This window comes from Aotus nancymaae, unplaced genomic scaffold (assembly GCF_030222135.1).
Source record: "Aotus nancymaae isolate 86718 unplaced genomic scaffold, 86718_ANA_hifiasm-v0.15.2.pri h1tg000028l, whole genome shotgun sequence".
Lineage (NCBI taxonomy): Eukaryota > Metazoa > Chordata > Mammalia > Primates > Aotidae > Aotus > Aotus nancymaae.
Window position 1 is genome coordinate 26,698,575 of NW_026988441.1, and position 12,607 is coordinate 26,711,181.

At 53.7% G+C, this 12,607-nt stretch overlaps 1 protein-coding gene across 4 annotated transcripts in view; it reads right to left on the reverse strand.

The window, feature by feature from the left end:
- UPF1 (UPF1 RNA helicase and ATPase) overlaps positions 1-12,160 on the reverse strand; it is a 35,953-nt gene extending 23,793 nt beyond the window's left edge. For 2 of the 4 annotated variants that reach the window (XM_064381610.1, XM_064381609.1), the window contains exon 1: positions 11,677-12,160. In XM_064381610.1, coding sequence (XP_064237680.1) covers positions 11,677-11,907 — 231 coding nt within the window. In that variant the 5' untranslated portion in view covers positions 11,908-12,160. The remainder of the gene's footprint in view (positions 1-11,676) is intronic. The other 2 variants (XM_064381608.1, XM_064381607.1) reach the window with 1 other exon arrangement.
- Between the last annotated feature and the right edge of the window lie 447 nt (positions 12,161-12,607).

Sequence of the window (12,607 nt, forward strand, 5' to 3'; positions counted from 1 at the left end):
AAGCTGAGATCACACCATTGCACTCCAGCCTGGGCAACAAAGCGAGACTCTGTCTCAAAAGAAAGAAAAAAAAAAAAAAAGCAGCAGCTTCTTCTACCATCGTTGCTCTAGACACAATATTTATTTATTTATTTATTTATTATTATTTTTTGAGACGGAGTTTCACTCTTGTTACCCAGGCTGGAGTGCAATGGCACGATCTCGGCTCACGGCAACCTCCGCCTCCTGGGTTCAGGCAATTCTCCTGCCTCAGCCTCCTGAGTAGCTAAGATTACAGGCACGCACCACCATGCCCAGCTAATTTTTTGTATTTTTAGTAGAGACGGGGTTTCACCATGTTGACCAGGATGGTCTCGATCTCTTGACCTCGTGATTCACCCGCCTTGGCCTTCCGAAGTGCTGGGATTACAGGCTTGAGCCACTGCGCCCGGCCTGGACACAATATTTAAAGGCACATCCTAGAATTCCCAGTTCGTAGCCATACACAAGGAAGGCCCCAGAGCTGGGGTACCTAACTCCTTTAATACTGGATGTGAACCCAGCTACAACTAAAACTACATCCTGGAAGTCCATCTAACAGGTGTACAGGGGCTTTCTGCCCAGAGACAGTTGCTCCTAACACACTCCAGAACTCGGACTGTGCATCAGAGCAGCACAACAGTAGGTCACTTCAATAGTACGAAGGGCAGCTCACACCTGTCATCCCAACACTGGGAGGATCGCTTGAGGCCAGGAGTTCTCGAGACCAGCCTGGGCAACACAGCAAGATCCTGTCTCCACAAAAAAAAATATGAGAATGAGCCAGGTGTGGTGAGCACTTGTAGTCCCAGCTACTCAGGAGGTTGAGCCCAGAGAACCGTGTGACCCCAGTGGGTCAAGGCTGCTGTGAGCTATGATGGCACCACCGCACTTTAACCCGAGCAACAGACAAGAGCCACTCTTTAAAAAAAAAAGGGGAGCCTGGCCAACACAGCAAAACCCCATCTCTACTAAAAACAAAAAAAATTAGCTGAGTGTGGCCAGGCGCAGTGGCTCACACCTGTAATCCGAGCACTTTGGAAGGCCAAGGTGGACGGATCACGAGGTCAGGACTTTGAGACCAGCCCGGCCAACTTGGTGAACCCCATCTCTACTAAAAATACAAAAATTAGCCAGGTGTGGTGGTATGTGCCTGTAATCCCAGTTACTCAGGAGGCTGAGGGAGGAGAATCACTTGAACCTGGGAGGCGGAGGTGAAGGTTGTAGTGAGCTGAGATTGTGCCACTTATTCCAGCCCGGGCAACAGAGTGATACTCCGTCTCAAAAAAACAGAAAAAAAATTAGCCGACCAGGGTGATGCACACCTGTAATCCCAGAGCAGGAGAATCACTTGAACCCAAGAGGCAGAGGTTGCAGTGAGTCGAGATCACACCAATGCACTCCAGCCTGGGTGACAGAGTAAGACTGTTTCCAAAAAAAAAAAAAAAAAGGTCACATCATTCCTACAGAGGAAAAGCACAGAAATTCAAAAACTCAAAAATCCCTCCAAATGTGCTGGCATAAACTCTCAGGCCACAGACATCTATTCCAACCCTTGCATGCACACCACCACTGTCTGCACTTGCCAGCGCCCAGGCCTTGCACCTGCTGTTCCTCAGCCTCAGGGTGAGGTCCACAGGGTGCCTCTCAGGCAGGCATCCTCTGACTCCACCTCAGGGCCCCCATGGGGCATTGTCCATCTCGCTCCCTGCCTCGAGCTCAGCACCTAGAATGAAGCCTGCACCCCAGAAGGCCCTCAACAGTGTTGGCTGAAGGCCAAACTCAAAAGGCACAGCGACTCATCACTGGTTCTCTAATTCCAAGGCTTAAATAAAAGAAAGGGTAGGAGGCCGGGCATGGTGGCTCACGCCTGTAATCCCAGCAATCTGGGAGTTCAAGGCAGGAGGATCTTGCACTCAGGGTTCGAGAACAGCCTGGGCAACATAGTGAGACCTCATCTCTATTTTAAAACATTTTTTAAATTAAAAAAATTGTAAAAGGAAAAAAAGGGGAGGAAACAGGAAGTCAGCACGGCCTCAGAGTGATGGCTGCCAAGAAGCTGCAGGGTCTCTGCACCCTCTCGAGGGAGAGAGTTGCCAGGTGGTCTGGCTCCCAAACTGCAAGGACTCTGCCCTGGTATTTCCTCTTATTTGGAAAAATTCCAGAGCTACAGAAATGGGACCCCACACCCCTCCAACTGGACGCCATCACATACCCCTGCACTCTGGCTCCCCCTCCTGCTCTCACACACACATCTTTTCCTGAGCCATTTCAGAGTTGCGAGCCCCAGGGCGAGGGCTTTCTCCACATCCCCACAAAGCAGCCGGTCAGGAGCACACCCAGCCTGCCACGCTGTTGGCTAATACACATTCACCCATCGCCCCCGTGTCCTCATAACATCCTTTACAGGTTTTTTAAAATCCAAGACCCAGTTAATGTCGGCACGTGATTCGTGATGTCTCTTTAGTCTCCTTTAGTCTGTTCATCCGAACCATGCAAAACTGCTGGGAGCTGAGCATCTTTCACATACGAAGAAGGCAACTTCAACTTCACATGGCCCCACCACCTGGTACGGCAGTCCCCAGGCTCTCCTTCAGTTTTCTGAGATAGGGTCTTGCTCTGCCACCCAGGCTGCAGTGCGGTGGTACAATCATAGCTCACTGCAGCCTCAAACTCCTGAACTTAAGAGATTCTCTTGCCTCTGTCCCGAGTAGCTGAGACTACAGGCGTGCATGATGCCCAGAAAGTTTAATTATTCACTATGTTGCCTAGGTTCACATTCGTTCTTCCCAAAGAGGAAGCGCCTCTCACCTCCCCTCTCACCAATGGCACCCGTGTGGACCGGCGGCCCCCGTTCCAGGCAGGTGTGCTGGAAGTCAGCATGAGGTTCATTTCAACACTCAGAGTGTTCGAGGCATCCTCAGCTCACCTCAGGTCACCCCTGCCTTCCCAGCCCCGGGATCAGCCACTCCCAGGGGCCCACAGCCTGAGATGAAAGCCACTCCACACCTGCGGCAAGAAGTCGACATGTGATGATGAGGGGCTCAGTCCAGAAGCTGCACACCTCACAGGACAACAACCAGGACCAGACTGCTCGGCGGCATGAAAAGCAGCGTGAGGGGCAGCACAGAAAGCAGAGCCCAGAGACCGCGATCATCTCAACAGCAGACCTCCAGGGTCCCAGGAAAGAATCTGACTGTGGAGAGAGGCCGACTGTCCCTACATGAGACAATCCTGAAAAGCCACTGTTGATGCTGCTCATCTGACAATGAGGAAAGGCGCTCTTTTTGTTTCTAGAAAAGCATGCTACATACTGCAGGTCAAAATGGCTGAGTATCGCTAATTCGCAGGGCTGCACCTCAGATGCAAAGGTGTAATGACATATGGGACTTGCTTTAAAAACACACATCAGCAAAGAAGAAAAAGAAAGCAGAGGGAGAAGCCAGGCACGGTGGCTCACGCCTGTAATCCCAGCACTTTGGGAGGCCACGGCAGGCGGATCACCTGAGGTCGGGAGTTTGAGACCAGACCCTGACTAACATGGAGAAACCCCGTCTCTACTGAAAATACAAAATTAGCCAGGCATGGTGGCGCATGCCTGTAATCCCAGCTACTTGGGAGGCTGAGGCAGAATTGCTTGCAGGAGGTGGAGGTTGCAGTGAGCCGAGATCGCACCATTGCACTCCAGCCTGGGCAAGAAGAGTGAAACTCCAACTCAAAAAAAAAAAAAAGAAAAAGAAAGAAAGAAAACGGGGAGAGGGAAACCTTCACAACTATCACATCAGGAAGATGGAGGCACAGAGCTTGCTAGCTCTTGTACATTAGAGAATCCGTCACAGACGTTTCTACAAGGACGCGGTGGGCCTGCAAGCTATGTGCTGTGGATCCCTGTGCTGAGAGGTGAGGACATGCGGGCAGCGCAGCGGCTCTGACCAAATGCCTCCACCTGAGGTCTGCAGCCCCCTCTCCTGGGACCGCCAGGGGCCTGCCCGAGCTCTGCAAGGAGCTGATGCTTCAGGAAGGTGTCGTGCTCACTATGGCAAGGGCTCTCCAGAGCTCTCCAGAGCCCAATGAGCCACCCAAATCAACTGCACATCTAGACACCACCCTGGCAAAGGCCCACGGGGCCTGAGAAGACCAGCTGGGTTACCCAGCTCTCAAGCTGCTATTCAACCAACACAGAAACACGAGGACCTGCTGGCAGCCACCGGACTCCAGAGCCCGGCATCCCTCCATGTATCATCCCTCCCGCCAGCCCCTCCAGCCTGGCCCCTCAGCTCTGAATGCCGCAGAGCATAGCTGGGTGTCACGGCCCTTCTCTGCCAGGCTAGACTATCCCAACCACTGAGAAAGCATTCCCACCACAGTGACAGGAACTGCTACCCAGCATGTGCCCTTTAGCTTCCTTGCAGCCGCTCTGGGGAGGCCTCTCCCTCTCGCAAGACCCTCAGGGTGGTGCCTTCCCAGCAGAGGGAGATTCCATCTCAGTCTGGGGAATCGTGGACCCTGATGAGACCACAGGCAGGAGCTGGGGCTGCTTTAACCTGTGGCTCCTTGTGAGGACTGGGATGGGGCACCGGTACCCTGGCAGTTCCCACAGGCACACACACTTACACATTTACTCAGGTACACATGCACGTGCACACGCAGCCCTGACCCTGGTGTCCTCCGTCTCCACTCCTCTGTGGCCCCTCCATCTGTTCGTGGGTCATCCAACCTGGGCCACACCGCCCAACCTCCAATGCCATGGCCCCTCCCCTAACCCCTTGCCACTGCCATTTCAGAGCCCTCCTCCCAGCCTTGGTCAAAGGCACCCCAGCAGCTCCTAAAGGCTCCATGACACAGCCCAGTCCCGGTCCCAATGACCCCACACCCACCCTCCTCCCTCTAGGCAAAGTCCTATGCCCACCCCTCTGCCCAGCAGGTGCAGCTTCTGAACAACTCCAGAGTCGCCATTCCTGCAGGCTTTCTCTTAGCAGGGGACCCACTCCTACTCCTGGGGTCCTCACTGTACCCGGGCCAGACAGCATGTGCTGTCTTCTTACAGGTGCAACAGCAGGGGCAAAGGCTTCACTCTCCCTCAACTGGTCTCACTGCCCTCAGCCCCACAAGCACAGCGAGGCCAGGAAGTAAGAAACAGTAGGCGGTGGCTGGAGTCCAGGGCCAGGCTGAAGAGGTCGCCCCAGTGCTCGCAGATGGTGCAAAAGTTAACGTAACAGACACAGGGGCTCAAAGGCAGGCACCCAACCAAGGCAAGAGCAAGGGACCAGGGCTTGGCCACATTTCTGACTCCTCAGTGCAGGGCCCAGCCCAAGAGGTGGACACACCTCCCTAACAGGTGACCTTGGGCATGAGCACAGGGTCTGACAAGGGGGTCAGATGTGAAACCATACCCAGCCAGAGCTACAGATATCAGCAGAAGCAAAAGTGGGGGAAGGGATGGGAGAGCGGAAAGGAGAGAAAGAGAAATCAGAGACAGCAATGTACTGCGGTGGTGGCGGGCCAATTCCGTAAGTTCACTAAAACAGCACTAAGTTCTATACTTCAAAACAAGGGGGGCTGGCGCGGTGGCTCACGCCTGTAATCCCAGCACCCTGGGAGGCTGGGTCAGAAGTTCCAGACCAGCCTGGTAAACATGGTGAAACCCAGTGTCTACTAAACATACAAAAATTAGCTGGGCATGGTGGTGAGCACCTGTAATCCCAGCTACTAAGGAGGCCGAAGCAGGAGAATCGCTTGAACCTGGGAGGTGGAGGTTGCAGTGAGCTGAGATGGCGCCACTGCACTCACGCCTGGGCCGCAGTGTGAGACTCTGTCTCAAAAAAAAAAAAAACTGAAGTTCCATGGTAGGTCATCAGACCTCAATCAAGCAATGAGAGAAATGTGGTGCTAGCTGGTGGTGGTAACTGGGCTGAGAGGGAACTTTTTTGGTTAGTACTGGTATAGTATTAGTCATAACCCCCCACCCCGTCATGCTGGATCTGGGTAAATTATTAATTGGGATAAAAATAGAAATCATTTCATGTATTCACCACTAACTGTCAAATGTCAGCTCAGCTCACTTTCCTGTAATCGCTGGGAGACTCCTAACAATCTCAAAACACATCTGGGAAGCCCACTAAGGGGTAAGTGCTGACCAAACACCTGCCAGCACTCCTCCAGGTTAACGGCGTCTTCTCGCCAATGGTTCTGGCACCCTGAAACCACAGCTGGGCTGCCAAGGATTCAAAAACCAAAATGAAGTCATGAGGAATTTTTCTTTGTTTTTTGAGACGGAGTTTAGCTCTATCGCCAGGGTGGAGTGCAGTGGTGCAATCTCGGCTCACTGCAACCTCCATCTCCCTCCCGGGTTCAAGTGATTCTCCTGCCTCAGCCTCCCGAGTAGCTGGGATTACAGGTATGAACCACCACGCCCAGCTAATTTTTGTATTTTCAGTAGAGACAGGGTTTCACCGTGTTGGCCAGGATGGTCTCAATCTGACTTCGTGATCTGCCTGGTCAGTCTCCCAAATCACACCTGCTGGGATTACAGGTGTGAGTCACCGCACCTGGACCTTTTTTCTTTTTTTTGGAGACAGAGTTTTGCTCTTGTTATCCAGGCTGGAGTGTAATGGTGCGATCTCGAATCACTGCAACCTCTGCCTCCCAGGTTCAAGCAATTCTCCTGGGATTACAGGCATGCACCTGGCTAATTTTGTATTTTTAGTAGACACTGAGGGCTGCACCGGGTGAAACGCTCAGGAGGAGTCGGGCAGGAGGAAAGTGAGGGCTGGACAACAGGTCGGCTAGGAGCTTTTGCTAGAATTGTCCCTTATGATCCAGAAGGACCGTGTTTTTCCTGGGGCAACAACTCTTGCACTCAGAGTAAAATCCCAGCATCAGATGACTGTTCAGCTGTGACTCCCACAGGCTACCATGAGTGGAGAGGGAACAGGCGGTGCAGACCTGACCTGACGATGAAGGAACAAAGTGGGACCAGGACCAAGCAGCATCTACAAGGTCACCTGAAGCACTGCACAAAAACATCCGTGTTCCTGCATAAAACGAACATACCTACCCTCAGACCTCGTACTTCCAGGTAAGCTAAGAAAAGTAAGTCAAACCAATAGGCACGCATTTTTCGCACTGGATGTACACACTGTTGTTTACCTATTCATCTGCTGATGGCCACTGGGACTGTTTCTGGTTTGGGGTTCTCATGAATGATCTGCTGTCAGCGTTCAGCGCAGCCCTACACACACGCACCTTCATCTCTGCTAGGTCACAGGCAGGTATATGGCATGAGAGTTCCAAGCAGCACTCTCACCAGGCGCAGTGGCTCTTGCCGTAATCCCAACATTTAGGAGGCCTGAGGTGATAGGATCTCTTGAGCCCAGGAGTTCAAGACCAGCCTGGGTAATGCGGCAAAACCCCATTTCCACAAAAAAATAGAAAAATCAGCCAGACATGGTGGCACACGCCTGTAGTCCCAGTTACTCAGGAGGCTGAGGTGGGAGGATCGCTTGAGCCCAGGAGGTCGAGGCTGCAGTGAGCCTGATCGCACCACTGCATTGCAGCCTGGGCGACAGAATGAGACCAAGTAGCACTTTCAACCTTTTTAAAAATACGTGTGCCACAGGAACGGGTGGACAGTGGTATCTCCATGACTTTTCTTGCTGGTTGCACTGAGGTGTAACTGACATACCATAAGCTGCAAATGTTTAGTGTGCCATTAGAAACTGACATACGTCAATGCACTTCAACACTCATAAAACTGTCACTAAAATCACGATAATAAAAACACCCATCAATCCGCAAGTTTCCTGTGCCCTTTGTCACCTGCCTCCCCTTTCCCACCTTTCTGTCCAGCCACCACTGGTCTGCTTTCTATTACTGCAGGCTAGCTGGCACTTTCTAGAATTTTGTATGAATTAAATCATACGATAGATGACACATTAAAAAAAGCAATTATGAGACCCATCCATGTTGTTGCAGGTTATCAACAGTTTGTTCCTTCCTGATACCGAACAGTACTTCCAACTCTTAAGGGTTTCACTCTAATTCCACTGTTTGGAGGATGCAGGGTAGAATCTGCAGTCAAGAGGAAATATTCCAACCAGACAGACCAAAAGGCTTGTAACACCAGCTATTATGCAAGGGACTTCTGAAATTACCTTCACTGTCCTGGGAGCGGGAGAGGCGGCAGCAGAGAAGGCCCCAGCAAAGGGTGAGACACTCGAAAACTGTCCTTTTATCTTAAGGACACTTGGCAACAGTGTCAGCACTTTTCATCCCATGATCTCAAGGGGCTTTGATAAATATCAGTTTCGTTTCATAAAGAAGAAAGGGAGTGTTATCTGAACCAGCCCTGAGTGCAGGAGTCATCCCTGCTAACACTTTCCTACCCTGGTGGGGACACACACTGTCTTTCAACAGAAATCAAGGGAAAATCAACCGTGCAAAACCAGTACAGGCAGGGTTGGTACGGAATGTGGCTACATACTGGAAAACAGTCTCGCAGTTGCTGAAAGCATTAAACCCAGAGTCACCACCCAGCCCAGCACATCTACAAACACATCCATGCAGAAACCCGCACACGCATGGCCACAGCAGCGCTATTCACAAGAGCCAAGAGGTGGAAACAACCCAAACGTCCATCAACAGATGACAAGACAGACAAAACGTGGTCCACCCATCTGGACCATTCCACCAATGGAATATTACTCAGCCTTAAAAAGGAATGGAACGCTAACACATGCCACAGCGTGGATGAACTTCCATCAGGTTCATTTTCCTGAGTGTTTGGCCTGGGAGTAGCTACGACGCTCACCTTGTAGCTGATTCTCACACATCAGGCAGAGTGAAAGGAGCCAGACACAAGACACCACATAATTCTGTTCATGTGAAATGTCCAGAAAAGGCACAGCTGAGACAGAAAGCAGATGAGTGGTTGCCAGGGGCTGGGGACGGAGGAGCTAAGGGGTGCAGGTTTATTTTTGGAGTGACAAAAATGCTCTAAAGTTTATTATGGTAATGGCTGCACAACCCTGAATATACTAAATAAAAGCTGCCCAATTGTCCACTTTAAATGGGTAAACTGTATGGTGTGGTGAGTGAATTCTATTTCAATAAAGCTGTGACGCAAAAGTGAATGCAGGGCACTTGACAGCTGACAGCCACTTGCCCAGTAAAATAAAAATCGAAAAGCAGAATGAGAGGCTGAGTCCTTCCAGGAGCCCCCAACTCACAGGTAGTTACACCGCCAACTCCTGAGGACAAAGAGGGAAAGTCTCCCCAAATGTCTTGCAGACACTGCCATCAATTTCCACAAGAGAAAACTTTCTTCTGCTTTCCCTTGAATAATATTCACAGACTTCCCTGTCCCCAAATTCCAGTCTTCCCCTCGTGATACAAAGGGGTGCCACTGCCATTCCCCACAAACACATCCAAATTACAGGCAACAGGTGGGTGGGGCATCTGGATCAATTAAAAGTAGTGCAGGCCAAACCCTCCGATGACACAGGAACTCCAGAGAGCTCAACTGCAATGGTTACCTCCAGGGGAGCATTTTAATGCTCTCATTTTGCACAGCCCAGTGTACTCAGGTGCAGGAAAAAAAAAATCAGTTGTTTCAACTGAAAGAGAAGGACATGCCCCACAATTAATCCCAAACAGAATGCCAGAAACAAAAGCGGAACTACAGGCTGCCCCAGGTTTGCTGTTTCATGCTGGCTACAATTAGAAGGATGCACAAGAAAACGATTACCTTTCACACCCAGCCAACCCCCCACCCGTGCTGTCACGGCTCATGGCTCACTGCTCCACAGAGATCTTTACCCTGAGTCTCCCAAACAGGCTGGATGTCAGGTTACAGACAGCCTACACAGTTGACTCACACAAGGATCTAGGTTTCCTTCAGTTAGAACAAAAATCTAACCGCCACCCCCATTGCACAGCTGCGAAGCAGAAAGGTCTACAGGGCATGAAAACTACAAGGTGGCGGGGCCTCCACAGCTCAGGCTCCCTTCTTCAGGGGAACTCTCCTCTTTCCCTCCCTCCCTTTACCAAATGTAAACAAAACTGAAAAAACACCCATACGTGCACACCTGTTCTCCTCACGCTCCACCTCTATGCAGGCTTTCTATTTTAAGAGATACAGGGTTAGAATGAATCAAATGTTTTTTTTGCTTCCATTAGGGGCTAAAAGAAAGCCCAAGTGGGTGGTCTACCCACGGGAGTGACTCAACCGACTACCACGTAAGCCCCCCTCAACCAAGGACAGGGTCTGAGCTCACTCTAGATGAGCAAGGGGTGTTCCCCAGCTCTGAAACACAAGCATATACCAAGGGACACTTCTGCCAAGGTGAGACTTGTAGCTACTCCCTGGCAGAGCATTCAGGAAAATAAACCTGAGTGAGGTGTCAGGCACAAAGCAAGCCTAGGGTGAAAGCAACCTGAGATCCGGAGGATGATGAGGACATTCACCAGGGCCCCGGCCAACACCCTCACCCCAAACCCCTCTCCCACCCCAGCTGGGCAGCACCCAGGACCAGGAAATGCATGCCTGACACTTCTCCCAAACCAAGCCCCCATTTAAAATACCCAAGTAACCTTCTAAACATCCACATCATTAAAAAGTTTCCAAAGTGGCAGGCTCATTTATGTAAAATCCACTATTGCTGTCTTACTGAAGGAATGAAACTCAGACTCAACTTTTTCAAGGCAAGAGTTGTGGAGTTATGTAACAGGTCGGTTTCAGCAACAGGCGATTCAAGAAAAAAAAAAAAAATACAACCTGCCTCCTGAATGATCTTAATACCCAGCCAATGTGTGCTCCTCCGCGAGAGGCAAAAATTCTCGGCTCCGGGAGCCTCAACCCTCCCCTGGCCAGCGCCCCTATGCCTGGGGAAATTCGAACCTCGCTCCGTGACCGTGAAAGGGGGACTGGGGGTGCCCAGACGGCTGCCACCGCAGATGGGAGGTGGGACAGGGAGGCCGGACCCGCCAGTGGGGAGACGGGGCAGATCCCCCTAGACCGGGCCAGAGACAGGCTTAGTGCAGGTCACCCTGGATACTCCCGGAAGGAGACTGAAAGAAGTCACTCAAGATCCGGCCTGAGGAAGACCCGGCCCAGGCCGTAAGAGAACCAGGGGCGGACTACAGAGGCCTGCGGAAGAGGGTCCAGGGCAGGTCAGCCCTAGCCCGGCTGGAGTGGAAGAACCCAGATAAGTCAGCTGGCCAGGGGAGGGAGCGGGGGAAGCGGGGCAGGTTACTCCAGGCCAGACTGGTTGTGGAACACAAGGCAGGTCAGCTCGAGCCCAGGCGGAGGAACAAACCCAGGTGGAGTAAACGAAACAGGGGCAGGTTAGCTCGGACCCGGACGGAGTGGAGGACTCGAGGCAAGTCGGCCAGGCCCGGGAGTTGGGGTCCGAAGGAACTCAGCCCCCTACAGGCTGGAGCGGGGGCCCGGGACAGGTCGGGCCGGGCCCCGGAAGAGAGCAGGACCTGGGGCAGGTAAGCTCAGGTCCAGCCGGAGTAGGGGACCCGGGGCAGGTCGGCCCGGGCCTGGCCGCGGTGTGGAACTCCAGGCAAGCCCCGGCCCGGCCCGAGGCGGGTTCAGGGCAAGTCCCAGGCGCCGAAGCCGGGCCCGGGCTTCCGGCGCCGCCATGTGCCGCTCACCTGCGCGTCGAGCTGTCCCGCCGCAGCGCCCGCGCCCGCGCCGCCCGGGCCTCCAGCGCCGCCACCGCCCGGGCCGCCGGGGCCGCCGGGGGGCGTCTGCGTCTGGCTAGGAAGAGTGAAGTCGGTGAACTCGAACTCGGAGCCCTGCGTGTCGGCGCCGAGCAGCTCGGCCTCCTCCGTGTCCAGGAAAGTGAGGGTCTGCGAGCTGGGCCCGTACGCCTCCACGCTCATGGTGCCGCCGGGTAGGGCCCTCGGGCCGGCTCCGCACCGCACTCGAGCCCGCCGCTGCGCTGAGGCCTAGGCCGCAGGCCTCGGGTCGCCGCCGCTGTAGCCCCCTCGCGCCCGGAACGGACCGAACCGCCCGTCCCGGCGCCAGCCGGGCCGAGAGCTACGAGCGCCGAGCCGCCGCCGCCGCCGCCGCTGAGCCCCTCCGCGCCGCCGCTTCCCTCGAAGCCGCCCGCTGCTCGCAGCCCAGGGCAGGAACGGCCGCCACCGCCGCCGTCGCCGTGCGCGTGCACGAGCCCGACGCCGGCAGAAGCGCGCGCGCTCTTCGCGGACGCAGCCAACCTGCGTTCGGGCGCCGGGAGGCAAGCGGAACGACGGGACGCGCACCGCGCACGCGCAGAGGGCGGGGCTTTCAACCGCCTGTGCAACGGCAGCTTCAGGACTTTGGCCCCGCCCCAACTGCTAATCCGGGACGCCCGGCGGCGGGCGGTGTGGACCGGGCGGTCTGCATCTGTGGGCGCTGCGACAGTGCTTCGGTTTAATTGAGCGCTAGCCGAATACCCTACGTAGTTGGTCTCGGAACGCCCAACTGGAGAGGCTGGGCAAGGACAGTGCGCTCCCACCCCTGGCAAAAGCTGCTTAGAATGCAGTTTCCCATCTGTAAAATGGGGGAATATCTCTCACATAGTAGATGCTCCCTGTGCAA